Source organism: Miniopterus natalensis, chromosome 1, assembly GCF_054644295.1.
Source record: "Miniopterus natalensis isolate mMinNat1 chromosome 1, mMinNat1.hap1, whole genome shotgun sequence".
Lineage (NCBI taxonomy): Eukaryota > Metazoa > Chordata > Mammalia > Chiroptera > Miniopteridae > Miniopterus > Miniopterus natalensis.
The window spans coordinates 52,338,172-52,354,043 of NC_142081.1; the positions used below are offsets into that span (position 1 = coordinate 52,338,172).

A 15,872-nucleotide genomic window follows, 5' to 3' on the forward strand; every position below is an offset into this window, starting at 1 on the left:
TACTGCCCTACCACTTGGGTATCATAGGAATTTATCTTATTAAATAGCTTATTATGCATTTTAAATTTCTTTAAGTGCCATGGTTTATATGTTTATGAAATCTGTTCAACCAACATGTTTGAAGAAATTAGGTGTGTTAAATGATAAAAGCAAGTTCCAAAGAATTGTTTTAAATGTACATTCATAAAACGGTTTTACAGGGATTCATTAGAGAGTACAGGCATACCTTGGAGATTCTGCAAGTTTGGTTCCAGCCCACTCTAATAAAGCCAGCCTCTCAATAAAGCAATTCATAATCTTTTTGCTGGTGAAGGGTCTTATCCTCAATTTGTGAAACATGCAACATCTATAAAGCCAGTAAAGCTAAGTACAATGCAACAAAGTGTGCCTGTAATAGAAGTAGTTGCCTCTAGTGGGGAAAGGACTTAATTGGCTAAGGAAGAAAAGTGGAAGGGAGACTTTTCAGTATTTACTTTATGATACATTATGATTTTGAACATGTAAATGTATTACCATTCCCTACAAAAAATTTTTTTTTAATTTTTATATTCAAGAAAAAAGATAAGTACAACTACTTAAACCATTGAGTTGTTTACTTTCTGCAAATAAGGCACCTTTGGAATATCCTACCAGGATATTCTAGTGTTGTTTCATTGAAAAACAAAACAACTTTTCAAAAGCGCCTCACATTCCAATTTAGACAACTGTGTTCTAGTCCCAAGATTTTGAGCTTCTTAGTTGGTCGAGCAGGTCATTTATGGTTGTGTTTTTTTCTCTATACAGAATGAGGATAAGAAGTATCTGTTTCTGATATCTTACTGAATTGTTTTGGTGATCAAATGCATCATCAAATGCCAGGAAAATAAAAAATACTGTGAAATACCAACGGATGTATAAAAATCTACTGTAATATTATAATTGAATGCTGTTATATGTTTTAATAGGAAGAAACTGACTAAACTTTTTTTTTTAACCTTTAGATCTTTATGTCTGAAGCTGGGAAAATAAGCCAGAAGATTAAAGTGTGGTTTAGTGATTACTTCAATGTCAGTGATACAATTGCCATAATTTCTTTCTTCATTGGATTTGGACTAAGATTTGGAGCTAAATGGAACTTTGAGAATGCATATGATAATGATGTTTTTGTGGCTGGAAGATTAATTTACTGTCTTAACATAATATTTTGGTATGTGCGTTTGCTAGATTTTCTAGCTGTAAATCAACAGGCAGGACCTTATGTAATGATGATTGGAAAAATGGTAAGTTGAGAGGCATCTGATAATCATATCACCAATTTATTGATATTGTTTCTTAAAATCATAAAAACGTTAACATAGTTTTACTTGAACCAGAGAATGTTATTTCATGTTTATTTGCTTTATACTCCAAATCTACCATTCCTAAGAATATTAACTTTTGAGAAAAACATTTTGGTGTGTATTTTAGAGGGGAAAAACACATTTTATTTATCTTGAAATACTTTAATTTGTAGATGCTACTTGCTGTGGAAGTTTTGAGATCAGAATGAAAGATATGAAGTTGTTATTTCCAATCTGAATTTCTTTTTATTCTTACTGCTCTCACCCTAAACCAACCTATCAGCTGGTATCTGCTACAGCAGTCTAGTAATCTGTTTACTCACAACTACTCATTGGTTCATATTCAATCTACATTATAGCTAGAGTAATTCAAAATGTGAATCTGAATATGTCACTTCCCCTTCTTAAGAAAGCTTTAATGATTTTGCCTTAATATTAGAGATCAGTGTGCTTAATGAAACCTATAAGCCCTGCCCAGTTTGGCTCTTGCTTTTCTTTTTTTTTTTTAACTTGTAATTTTGGTAATTGTAGATTGACATGCAGTTGTAAGAAATAATTACAGAGAGATCCTATAGGCCCTTTTCCTAGTTTACTGCAATAGTAACATCTTCCTTGCTTTCTTTTTAAATCTTTTACCATTTTAGACGTTTTATCTGTGCTCTACTCAGACAGGGCTTCCTATATTTTCTTTACCACAGCCCCTATTGAAGTACCATAGCTCATGTTCTTTCTACTGGGGGTAATCACCCTCATCTACACTCATACCGTTAACCTTTTTTACTAATTAACTTAGGTTTATTCTTCAGATCTCAGTTGCAAGATGTCTTTTTTCAGGGAAGCTTTTTTTTTTTTTTTTTGGTGAAGTTGGCAAATGACAGGTAGTAAAAGGGGTAGAAAAGAGAGTCTTTGTCTATACCTTTAAAAATCTATGTGGACTCCAGATAGACTCCAATTTGAACCAGAAATACAATACAGTTCATTATATAAAAGATGTCCATGACTTGCCCAGCTTTGCAGATCAGTTTTTACATAAACTCCTTGGTTAGATTTATGTAGTAATGAGATTTTTCTGAATGCTAATATCAGGAATAAAAAGAAACTCAAATATTTTAATTATTAGAACACTCAAAACTTTCTAAAGATGAATATTTTCTTTCTGTTTAAATTCCCATGTATTTTAACAGTGTTTATTTTTCAACAGGTGGCCAATATGTTCTACATTGTAGTGATTATGGCTCTTGTATTACTTAGTTTTGGTGTTCCCAGAAAAGCAATACTTTATCCTCATGAGGAACCATCTTGGACTCTTGCTAAAGATACAGTTTTCCGTCCATACTGGATGATTTTTGGTGAAGTTTACGCATATGAAATTGATGGTAAGGATTTATGTTTACAAATTCATCTTTTGTTTATGTTTTAAAGTCAGAACTGCATTAAAGTAATATTACGTATTTTCATAAGTCAAACTATTACCCTTCCCACAATACATTAGTTAATCCCAGAAGAAACATAACAAAAATTAATTGAAAAAAGTATTTTAGAGTTTTTTTAGTTACAAATTGCGGAAACATGGCCTAAACAATAAGGACATTTATTATTCACGTAACAGAAAATTCAGACGTAGAGTAGTCTTGAGTGTTGTTAATTCATAGCTAAGGACATATCTTCTTTTTCTTCCCATGACTCTGTAATCATAGTGTCTGATTCCTACAGGTTTCCCTTATGATTATGAGACTCTGTAACTAGCAAAAGGAAGAGACACTGTTTTCCTTTGTATTCTTACAGGGGGGAAATTCCTTTTCCAGAATCCCCTATTGTACCCGTTTTTTCATCTCATTAGCTCAAATTGCCTTCAATTTTAATTGCTCTGAAACAAGGCAAGGGTAATGGGATTGTATTGTATTGATTAGTTTAGACCAGTCATGGTGGATTATATAATGTTTGTTTTTTATTGTTTTAGTTAATTAGGCTAGATAACTTGTAAACATAGGTGATGCAGCCAACTTTCAGGGCTGTTCTTCTGCTGACCTTCACATCTGGGTTGTAGAATCTTTATTTTGTTAGCTCACTGTTGCTCTTTTCCATCTTCACTCCTCTCTCACACCATACCTGTGTTGCTCCCTACCCACCTATTTATAGGAGATTAGGTCAGGGGATGGCCAGATTGTGGTCATCAGTTATTATCAGTTGTTAAAACAGGTTTTTACCAGCTTGGTCAGATTTTGTGTTTAATGGCTTCTTGTTCATTTTCCTTTCCAGGTTTTCATTGACTGCTGTTTTTCTGATGTGGCTCTAGTTTAGTTGTTATTAAGCATTAGATACAGTTTTTTTAGTCTCTTGCATTCTCTGAGTAGAATGGAAATAGATTTGTAAAAATTTTTTAAGAGTGATAGAAAATTTGTCACTAGTTAATGGTTATTTAATTCTAATTCTTGCCTGCCTAAATTGTTTTTACTTTATTCCTCATAACTTTGTGCCAGGTATTAAAGCTCTTTCCTTTTTTGTGTTCAGCTATATTTGACTTCAGAGACATTTCTGCTGGGGATAATGAAAGTAAAGAATTCAGATCTAATCATTGTATATTTGAAAGGCACTTGGACCACTCCTTAAACCCTCTTTTGTGACATAAGATAAACTCTGTAATCTTTATGTTTGTAAATTGACTGTGAGTTTACCATACTCATTTATGGTTCAGTTATATTTCTTACAGAAATGTTATAGTGTGGCTGAATCTGAGAATTTTGTTCTCCTTGATGCTCCTCAGGCTAACCCCTACCTTGAAAGTTAGGTATAACACAAAAATGTATTTTCTTGTCTGGACTAGAGTGGTAGAACAGGTACCCACATCCCTCACAAAATTCTTCTGTGTTGGAATACTTTTAAGTTGGTGTTCCTATGGCTGCCTGCCCAGAACTTTTGCTAGAATCTGTAAAACAGATTTGTACATAACCAAAACTTCTGTTACACAAACAAACATAAATACTTATTAGAAGCAGTTACTGGTGAATTACTGTATTTATTTTTTTCTTTCTAAAGTGTGTGCAAATGATTCTGCTCTCCCTGGAGTCTGTGGTCCTGGGACATGGTTGACTCCATTTCTTCAAGCAGTCTACCTCTTTGTACAGTATATCATTATGGTTAATCTTCTTATTGCATTTTTCAAGTAAGAATTTTATTCACTTGTTTATTATAATGAGATTACTTAGTATACATTTCTACTCAATTTGAAGGCCTAAACTAAAATTATCTTTGACATTTACAAATAAGAAAGCATGCTTTTTCAAATTAAATGAGTTCTAAATTTGAGACTTTATTAAATACCTTTCAACATTCAGTTCTTTTATAAATTTAAACTTTTATTTGAGATTTTTACTGGGTTGCCAAGTAATACGCATTCCATATACAAACAGAAAGGCAAAAAAAAGAAAATTCATCAATAATCCCATTAATATTTTGGTGCACAGTTGTCATTTTTTATGAATATATATGAACTATTTTTTCTTTTAAAAAATAATGTTTATATACACACACATATACATATATTTATTTATTTATTTTTAATTGATTTATAAAGAGGAAGGGAGAGAGAAACATCAGTGGGAGAAATAACGATTGGTTGCCTCCTGTACTTGCCCCAACTGGGGATCAAACATTAAACCTGGGTATGTGCCCTGACCAGGAATTGAACCAGCAACTCTTCAGTTCATGGGACGATGCTCTAACCAACTGAGCCACACCGGCCAGGGCCCTCTTGTTTATTTTTAATTACTACCTGGTATTCCATGATATAGACCATAATTTTTCCAGCCAGTGTGTTGTATTGCTCAGTTCGATTGTTTATAATTTTTTGTTTCCAAAACCACATTGTGGTTAAATTTCTTATCAGCCCTTAAGTATTTCCCTAGAATGTTTTTCTAAAAGTAGAACTGTTCAACATATGTATTTTTAGGACTTTGCATTTAAGTCAAAATAGGCCCATGTCCCCAAATCTCTGCCAACACTAGGTATTATCTTTTTAATGGCCATTAATTTGATAGTACATAAAAGGATCTTATCTGTATTTGCACTTGTTTTGTTGCTACTAATATTGAATATTTTCTCATGTTTTTGTCATTTATAATCTTAAAATCATTTTCTGCCCATTTTTCTGAGAGTTTGTAATTAAGACCCTCAACAATATCAAACTTTTGCCTTGTACTTGTTGCATGTATTTTTTCCAGTTTCTTATTTGACTTTTTGTCTTATTTATGGTAGGATACTTTCTTGAATCCTTGTTTAGAAAAGAATTACAATTAAATCTTTAGCATTTAAAACTTTAAAATGTGATTATGTTTGTTCTATTTTCATTCTTTGTTATCTAAGCAATGTGTATTTACAAGTGAAGGCAATTTCCAATATTGTATGGAAGTACCAACGTTATCATTTCATTATGGCTTATCATGAGAAACCAGTTCTGCCTCCACCACTTATCATTCTCAGCCATATAGCGTCTCTGTTTTGCTGCATATGTAAAAGAAGAAAAAAAGATAAGACTTCAGATGGACCAAGTAAGTAAAATATATTAAAGCTATTGTTTTGGGCTTTTTTTGTGTTGTTTTTTTTTTTTGGCCAGTGTTTTTATCTCTTATCAATATTACACTAAAGGCTAAGTATTAATTTTTTTTTCTTTAATCCTCACCAGAGGATGTGTTTATTGATTTTTAGAGAGAGAGGAAGGGGGAGAGATATATAGAGAGAAACATCAATCTATTGCCTCCCCCTTACACTCCCTAATGGAGTGCAACGTGGGTATGTGCCCCAACTGGGAACTGAACCCACAACCTTTTGGTATGCAGGACTACGCTCCAACCAACTGAGCCACCCAGCCAGGGCCTAAAGGCTAAGTATTAATTTCATTCAGAAGACTTAATTGGTTAATGTTATTGTGAAGGCTTTTGTTGAATTTGCCTAAACATAAAAGAATTTTAAGCACAATATGATATAAAAGTGAATTTAGTGTTAGACTTTTTGAGTATGGCATCACAATTTGTTTTTGTTAAAATGGTAATGTATACCATAACACTTTTTGTTCTGCAAACCATTTTTGCTGCTTTGAAAACAAGAATACTTTTAGTAGATTCTGTGCACTGCATGACACTAATCACCATGTCAAACTGCTTAAAATTTTACAATTTCTTTCTGTTCTACCAATTCAGTCCTTAAATTCCTCCACCAGGATATGTGAGGGAGAGGTCTGAGAGAATTGAGTAAGAGTGTTTTATGGGAAAAGGAAATTAGGACAGGAGAACTACCTAAAACTATTCTGCTGAGATCACACTGTGAGTAAAGAAAAGAACAGAAATACTTGATAGTGCTTTAGACATATAGCAGTAAAATGAGGGGAAAAATGTAGATGATGCTTATAGTTTTATGAACCCTGAGTAATTCAAATTGACTCATGAGGTAAAGTTTGATATCTTGATAGCCTTCATTGATTTTTTTTTTCTTTCCCTCCTTAGAACTTTATTTAACAGAAGAAGATCAAAAGAAACTTCATGATTTTGAAGAGCAGTGTGTTGAGATGTATTTTAATGAAAAAGATGACAAATTCAATTCTGGGAGTGAAGAGAGAATTCGTGTCACTTTTGAAAGGTTCAGAAGCTCTTTAATATAATTAATTATATGTTAGAGTGGATCCTTATAGTTATGTCTCTTATACATGGTCATTGTTTGATTTGTTTGTCAAACAAGTAAGTTTAGTAATAGTTTCACATTTTATATTGGGAGACAGTTTAGTTCTTCTAATGTGTCATGTAAATCACTAAGTCATTCCTATGTTATTTTTGGTCCTTGTTAACGAAGGGTAGAGAAGAGTTAATGGTTTTTTTTTTACTAGTATGAGAAAAGTAAAACTCTCCTTGTTATTTTAAATGATTTGTTTCTATCGGCTTTGCTACGTTCTGAAAGCATATGGTGTTTGTGTAGATACAGTAATGGTAATGGAAATTTTGCATTTTGTGATAGGATTAGCACGGGAGCCTTCTTAAATATAAGTTGTACCTTATATAAATAAATAAATAACCATACTTTATTTTATAACTTACCTTGTTTGAGTGCATGTGAAATTTTTTCTTACCATTGTAATTTATTAAAGTTACATTCATTTTCGACATTAGTAAAAAGTCTGTTTTTTCCCTACAGAGTGGAGCAGATGTGCATTCAGATGAAGGAAGTTGGAGATCGAGTCAACTATATAAAAAGATCATTACAGTCGTTAGATTCTCAAATTGGCCATTTGCAAGATCTTTCAGCCCTGACTGTGGACACATTAAAAACACTCACTGCCCAGAAAGCTTCGGAAGCTAGTAAAGTTCACAATGAAATCACACGAGAATTGAGCATTTCCAAACATTTGGCTCAAAACCTTATTGATGATGGTCCTCCTGTAAGACCTTCTGTATGGAAAAAGCACAGTGTTGTAAATACACTTAGCTCCTCTCTTCCTCAGAGTGGTCTTGAAAGTAATAATACTTGTAATATTTTTATGAAAGATGAAAAAGATACCCCATGTAACATATTTGGTCAGGATTTACCTGCAATACCCCAGAGAAAAGAATTCAGTTTTCCAGAGGCTGGTTCCTCTTGTGGTGCCTTATTCACAAGTGCTATTTCTCCTCCAGAACTGCGACAGAGACTGCATGGGGTAGAAACCTTAAAAATGTTTAGTAAAAATAAAAAATTAGGCAGTTCACCTAACAGCATACCACATCTGTCATCCCCACCAACCAAACTTTTTGTTAGTACACCATCCCAACCAAGTTGCAAAAGCCACTTGGAAACTATAACCAAAGATCAAGAAACTGTTTGCTCTAAAGCTGCAGAAGGAGATAATATAGAATTTGGAGCATTTGTGGGTAAGTTTGGCAAAGTGATTTTTGAGTATCAATATTATTTACTTTTAAATTATAATTATTACCTTAAAATTAAAATTAGAAATTGCCGATTAATAAAACTATGTACTTATGTGACAAGTGGAGTGTATATAGATCCAGTATTAGAGTATGGTTCCAAAATTTTTGCAAGAAAACAGAAGTGGGAGAAATAGGTTGAAGTTATACCTCTGGTGCCAATTTTCTATGATAACCACTGTTTGGAAAGCTTATTTGAACTCTGTCTTTTGAATTTGAGGATCCTCTGTTGAATTTGATCCACTTTTATTGAAAGAACCTGAGTGATTCACAAGTGTTAGTTGGGGAATAATAGAAAGGTACAGGGGGGAAGTCTGGAAATAACTGGAAAAGAGAATTGGCTTATAAATAGGGTAACCATATAATTTTTTTCCTAAACCAGTAGACTTTTAAGAGTGAAAGGGTACACTACTAATAATTACATTAGGACAGTAGTGAAAGTCAGAACTCTGCTTTCAAAGTGGGTATTTATGATCAACCATTTACATACCCCGAGGGGAGAGTATTTAAAAAAAGTGATTCATTCATAATTTTTTATTTAAATTTTTAATTTTGAAATAAATTTAGATAGTAAGGTTGCAAAAATAGTGTAAGGTGACCATATATTCTTTTTATTTTAATTGGGTTTATTGGGGTGACAGTTAATGAAATTATACAGGTTTCACGTGTACATTCTATAACAAATCATCTGCATACTGTGTGTTCACCACCCCAAGTAGAGTCTCCTTCCATCACCATATTTCCCCCTTTATCATCTCCTACCTCCCCCACCAGGAATTATTTGTGGTTTTTTTAAAATCCTCACATTGATCATTTGGCCCCTGTAAATGCCCCAGTGGATTGAACCTGCAACCTTCGTGTGTATCATGACTGGGAATCGAACCCGCAACCTTTTGGTGTATGGGACAATGCTCCAACCAGCTTAGCCACCCAGTAAAGGCAGAAATGATTCATTCTTACACCTCAGATAGCTCAAGTAAAATAGGGGCTGAAAATATATTTATTTTGGCAGTGATAACATATTAATGACCTTGGTGAAAACTGTTTCAGTGGAGGAATTGGTAGAGGGAGAAACCAGATGAGTATAGTGAAATAAAGTGTGAATAGGAGGAGGGAATGTAAAGAAAGTGACTGGTGGGGCAACTCCAAAAACCTTGGCAGTGAAGTTAAGAGAAAGAAATAACTAATGTTGAGGTTTATATACTTAAGATTTTTTACTTTGTTTTTAATGATGATGGAAACTTAAGCCCGGCCAGGCGTGGCTCAGCGGTTAAGCGTTGGCTTAGGATCCAGGCGATCAGGGTTCGATTCCCAGTCAGGGCACATGCCTGGTTGTGGGCTTGATCAATGACTCTCTCCTCATTGATGTTTCTGTCTCTCTCTCTACCTCTCCTTTCCTCTCTCTGAAATCAATAAAGATATATTTGGGGGAAAAAAAAAAAAAGGAAACTTAAGCATATTTAAATATTGACAGAATGCCATATGGAGGGAAAAGGTGAAGAGGGCATGCTTTATAGAGCTGGTTAGGTCAGGTCCATAATATTTGGAGAATATACTTTTCTAGAAGTCTTCCTGTTAGGTTATTAAAGTTTAAAGTATTTAACAAAAGAGTTCTTAGAAAACAACTTGGATTGTTTGTGGCCATAACCAGAATGTTTCAAGGTATGAATGAGTCTGTCTCTTTAGGTTTGAATTTTTCCATTAAGTAGCTTCATAACCTTGTCTTTAACACTTGCTTGGATACTTCCAGGACTAGAAATTTACCAAGTCATGGAACATGTATAGAAATTGTTAAGAGAACATGTTACATCCATGTAAAATCTGCAAATTAAGGCCACCCTTTAAGTTATCTAGGTACTAAGCATACTCATCTCTACTGCTAGGCTACATAGAGTTCACAGTGGATGTATAGAAACAAGTAAAATCTGACATAACCCCAGATGGCATGGCTCAGTGGTTGAGCATCGACCTAGGATCCAGGAGATCGAGGTTCGATTCCCTGTCAGGGCACATGCCCGGGTTTCGGGCTCAATCCCCAGCGAGGGGCGTGCAGGAGGCAGCCAATCAATGATTCTCTCATCACTGATGTTTCTGTCTCTCTTCCTCTCCCTTTCTCTCTGAAATCAGATATATATATATTTTAAAAGCCTTAAAAAAAAATCCGACATAAAATCTATCCCAATTCAGGGTTTCTGTTGTGAGTGGCACATATAAAGCAACTTGATTGCTCTATGTGTGGATGCAACATCAAGAGATTTCGAGAGCATAATTTTTTGGTAGTTGGGCAGCTGGTAATCGTTGGTCCTGGCACCCGCTTTAAAAAAAATGTCTGTCCCAATTCATTTTTTAAAAACATGTTTTAGTCTTTTTGTTAATACTGTATTGCCACTGGGATGGAGACATATATAGATATCTATATATATGATATATACATATTTACAATTACATGTTATATATGTAATATATATTATAATGCTTTTACATTTTACTAATAGTAAAATTGTTTATTCTTTTTCCTTTTATATTTCAAACAATTCACTTCCTATCACCTGTTGAATTTTTTGTAGGAGGCCTTTGGCTTTTGCTGTTACTATAAACTGAACTACTCATCTTGTCCAGCTTCTTGACAGATATTTTTAATATTTATCAAAAGAGCTATAGGAGACTCCAAAGCCATCAAAACTACTTAAAAACAACACAAATCACTTGTTAATATAGACTTTAGTCAATAATATCATTTTGTAGGTAAGAAAAAAAGTTGTTGTAATCTTTCTTTTCTGTTTAAGGACACAGAGATAGCATGGATTTACAGAGGCTTAAAGAAACATCAGAAAAGAAAGAAATATTTGTAAGTAAACTCTTATAATAGCACAGTTCCATTTTATGTTGTTATTTGGGGTTTAGTTTAAAATAGAATTAAACAGTCTTTTTTCAGTAAAAATATAGTTTTAGGAGAGACCATCATCATGATCACAAATATTTGAAGCTAAATACAATCTGAAAAAAAGAATAAAACAATTAATGATATGCAAAAATGTACAAATAGCTTGCATTTTAAAACTAAAGTAAAATAAATCACCTATTTAGCATTTTTAAAAAATTATTCTCCCCATAGGTTTCCCATTGACTAAGTATTTATCGAGTTCAACTCTTTCCCAGGCTCAGAAGTTTATTATAACATAATCCTGGCTCATAAGGAACCTGTAGTCTAGCAATAAGAAGCTAAATATGCCAGTAACTACAATATTATGTGCAAGCGTATATTCAGTAAATGCTTTTTAAATAAGTTTTAAAATATGTAGAACAACTAGCAAAAAATGTGTGTTTCCAGGCAGAAAACTAGTTTTTATTTCTTAAGTTTCACTTTCATAACTTACCCATAAGTATTTAGAGCCTTTGAGGTTGTAACATAGTTACAGCAAGATAATTAAGAAGACGAGAAAAGTATTAAGCTTCTCCTTTCCTTAAAGAACTGAAGTTGTGAAAATGATCAGGTGGCAAAAGCAATGAAAACAAAGCTATAGCCAGTTTCTATGAGTGATTATTCCTCATATGTCTGTAGTTAATTGTGTAATTGCTGTTAGGACGTATTACTTATTGTCTTACATATAAAAGATAGATTGGAGTGCATTTTGATGATACAAATACTAGCATTTGTATTTTTCATAACATATTCTGATTATTGTACTAAAATGAGTAACTTAAGTGTAATGTCTGTTTCCTAGATTTTGTTAACTTGGGATTTAATTGGTGATTATATGCAAAGTGAGATGGATCAATTACATGGGGTTCTTTTTTTTCTCATATTTGCCTTTTAAGTTTGTATGTCTTATCTCAAATAGGACCAGCAGAATGATAAAAGAAATACAATTGTGGAGTATTCAGAGATGCCTAAATATCAGGTAAATTCTCTTTAGTATACGTAGGAGTCAAAGTCAGTTTAAAATATACGTATACCTTTAGATGGAGGAAGTAGTTATAAGTTCAGTGGATTTATCATAAGTCTATAATTTACATGGTGTTTTCTAACCATTTTAATTCTGTGGCATACTTCTGTTCTGAAGGTCTGAATTTTTTCATTATATATAATGCCTTAAAGAGAACTAAATAAATGGGCTGAGTGCATTTAGGTAGCCTTAGCTGACACATGATGATGAAAGTAAAAAGAACGGAAGAAGAAAAGACAGAAAAAGTAATGAGGTAGAAAGAAGAACAGATAAATCTCTACCAGAGTTGGTTTTGATCTTAAAATGTGGACATGTTATATCTATATAAGTAAATGAAGTGTTTTATGGACCTTTATAAGTTTTAGTAGAGCTCTTTATAATAGGAATATTCAAGCTTAATAAAGTTTCTTATCACATATTTTTCCTATATGCAAATATCCTTTTATTAAAAATCCATATCTAGTATATTATTTCACTCAGTAATTCAGTTTATTTGTGCTAGTGTAAGAGAGCCCAGTGTCTCTTATTTTAGTTCTTTCTTACAATATATTTAGCTGTACAAGTGGGCCATACATCATAATTTGGGTGGCATATTCCCTTTTTTTTAGCGAAGGTAATTTTTAAAATGTTTTAATTTTATAGTTGGATACTTAAAGTCTTAGAATTTAAGAGATATTTGATATCTTTTAGCATTAGTGATAAAACTTACTGACATAAATATCAGTCAGTTCCTGAGATGGCCTTTGACCCCATACCTCTGCACTTAAATGACTATAACCCAAGACAATAAGTCTTGTACTTATATATACTTATTTAGTGGAGGTAAACTATTTCAAGCTGAGGACATCAGAGAAGATTTCATAAAGGAGGTAGGATTTTGAAAAGCCATGGAAAGATATGTAGGCGGTTCTTCAGACCAAAAGGTGTTTCCAGTAGGAGCAGCATGAACAGTAATGAGGCAGAAACAGAGAGGATATGTAGAACATGGTAAAGCAAATGTTAGTGTTACTAGTGAATAAGTTCATCATCTGAGGAAGTTCTCAGAGATAGGGCTGTAAAATGGTCCAGTGTGAGGGTAGCTTAGAAGTATATTTCTTGCTCGGCGGGATGGCTCTTCTTCATCCAGTCATTCAGGAATGTAGGCTAATACTGGCTTTTTCATTTTATGACTCTGCCACCCACCAAGGCCATGTAATCAAGCACAGAGAAGCAAAGGAGGGGTTTTTATGAACCAGGCCTAGAAGTAGCACACGTCATTTGCTCTGAAATTCAAAGGGAGAGAACTTAGTTACATGATTATACCTCACTGCAAAGGAGGCTTGGAAGTGTAATCTTGCTGTTTGAATAAAGTAGGGGAGATTGAATTTTGCTAGACCATTTGCAATCTGTGCCATAGGGCCAGATATATAAATGCTTAAATATCGTAAAATATTTTGAAAATTTTGTTAGAGTCAAAGGAAGAAGCCATTGAAGATTTTTGATTATCCTTGTAGGACCACTATCCAGCAGCAGTATACAGGATGGATGGGAGCAACCATAGACACAAGAGACTATTAGGAAGTATAATCATAACTCAGGAGAGGTAATAAGATCTTGACATAGACACATGGAAATGGAAAGAAAGAAGTTTCTAAGCCCAAATAGTAGTGACTATTGTAGAACCATGTGTAGAAATAGGCAAATGGAAAAGAATATGAATTAGCATGGGAGTAACTAGGTTGTTTAAAATAAATGAGAGAGCACAGCAGGTCAATAAGGAACTTCTAAGTGGTGGTAAAAATATACAAGACTACAGCTTGTGAGAGAAATGAAGGTCAATGATATATATTGATATAGGATATTATCAAAAGGGAGAAGGTCAAGGTGAGGAGTAAACCTGAGATTCAAATATTCCCTCTTTTTAGGAATTAAGAGGAGAAAAAAGGTACAATGAAGTAAACTCATAGAGATGACAGTTACTATGAAGTCGAAGCAGCCATCACAGAATCAACACAGGAGAATTTCAAGTAGGGAGAATGTAAAATGGTTGCTGGTACATTAGAGAAATCTAAACGAATAAGATCTTAGACCACTGAATTAGGTGGCCTACAAGAATGCAATCTCAGTATATTGGAGGATGCAAAATAAAAATTGTGGAGATTGTAAGGGAGTAGAGGAATTAATATCACTCTATTCAACAGTAACAGAACCATTGAGCATCTCAACATATTCAGTGGTTCAAGAGCTTGAATGAGTAGCAGAATTATTAAAGGCTTTTCTTATTTTCTTAATTTGCTTAGAAAATAGATTTATGAATGTTTTAACATTATGAGAGAAAGAAAAAAGTAGAAGTTTTTAAAAAGTTGTACCTCTTGATTTATTTTTGAGTTTCTTATAATGAGGGAGAACTGATTGGAATTATTTAAAAAACAAGAAGACTTAGATGGAGTGAAATCAGGCACTCAAAGATGAGAATCTTAGAAAAGTATAACTTCTTTTGAGACCAGAGGACTGACAGAGGGTTGTCAGATACTTTAAGTTGGAAAGGAATATTACTAAATCTCTTCTCTAACTTATCACTTAAGATACATATGTTTTATTGTATACAAATTATACAGGATTTTTTTTTTAATTAAAAGGAATAAAATAATTTTGGGAGTTCATTGATGCTTTAAAAATTATTTTTATAAGAGTTTGAGTCAAACTGTTAATATATGTCAGGGAGCAAGATTTCAGATGCTCCCAATTGATACTTTTAAGGTACTTGTTTTTCCAGTAAGGCTGGTGGGTGGAGTACATGAGATAGAGAAGGTTTAGTGTTAACCATTGTGTGAAGTTGTTAAGGAGTCAACAGAAAACCAAGAATATGACTTGTCAGCTACAGAGTTGAAAATAGCATGACTTTTTACTAGCCATATCAGCACTTGGATTTTAGCCTGGAAAACTCTGAGGGCTGGCAGTGGATATGGGGAAAGTAAATCTTTGGAGTGATTCTGACTAGAGCATTGGCATGACATTACAGTAAAAGGTTAGAACTGCTAACTAGCTGAAACACTCAATAGTTGTTAAACTCAGTACGTCAATATCTCAGATTCAGCATCATCTCCCTGCTCAGCAGACAAATTTTCCCTCCTGTATTTCTACCTCTGTTAATAGCATCAGCATTCTGGTTCACCAGGGCAGAATAGCACTCATTCTTCTCCCTTATTACCAACAGCTAAGTCTAACTGGTTTTGCTTCCAAAATATTTTTTAGTATCTCTGCTTCTTTCAGTTACCCTGACTGAGGCTTTCCTTCTCTAATTTTTACTTTGTTGAACTTTTAAAATACTTTAACAGGGTGTTACAACAGCATCATCACCCATAGGTGGCATCATTTTTGTTTTTTTATCTTCACCCGGTGATATGTTTATTGATTTGAGAGAGAGAGCGAGAGAGAGAAACATCGATCTGCTGCCTCCCGTATGGGCCCCAACCGGGGATCAAAGCCACAACCTAGGTTTATGCCCTTGACCGGAAATTAAACCTGCTACCTTTTGGTGCCCTGGACAACGCTCCAACCAACTGAGCCATCTGGCCAGGGCTAGGTGGCATCATTTTGCTGCTGTGAAACACTTGTTATACATAGGAAATCGTTTTGGATAAATGGACGTTTCTTAATGGGAAAGGGTAAGTGTCAGG

General features: G+C 33.8%; 1 protein-coding gene and 1 non-coding gene across 2 annotated transcripts in view; both read left to right on the forward strand.

Annotated features, from left to right (window-relative positions):
* Positions 1 to 15,872, forward strand: part of TRPM7 (transient receptor potential cation channel subfamily M member 7) — a 97,391-nt gene that overhangs the window by 57,710 nt on the left and 23,809 nt on the right. The window contains exons 21-28 of the mRNA XM_016210152.2: positions 981 to 1,259; positions 2,521 to 2,695; positions 4,356 to 4,482; positions 5,682 to 5,866; positions 6,818 to 6,950; positions 7,500 to 8,212; positions 11,053 to 11,114; positions 12,109 to 12,168. Coding sequence (XP_016065638.1) covers positions 981 to 1,259; positions 2,521 to 2,695; positions 4,356 to 4,482; positions 5,682 to 5,866; positions 6,818 to 6,950; positions 7,500 to 8,212; positions 11,053 to 11,114; positions 12,109 to 12,168 — 1,734 coding nt within the window. The remainder of the gene's footprint in view (positions 1 to 980; positions 1,260 to 2,520; positions 2,696 to 4,355; positions 4,483 to 5,681; positions 5,867 to 6,817; positions 6,951 to 7,499; positions 8,213 to 11,052; positions 11,115 to 12,108; positions 12,169 to 15,872) is intronic.
* Positions 10,448 to 10,581, forward strand: LOC148094135 (U11 spliceosomal RNA). Its single transcript, XR_015716535.1, has one exon. It is a non-coding gene; the product is annotated as a U11 spliceosomal RNA (small nuclear RNA).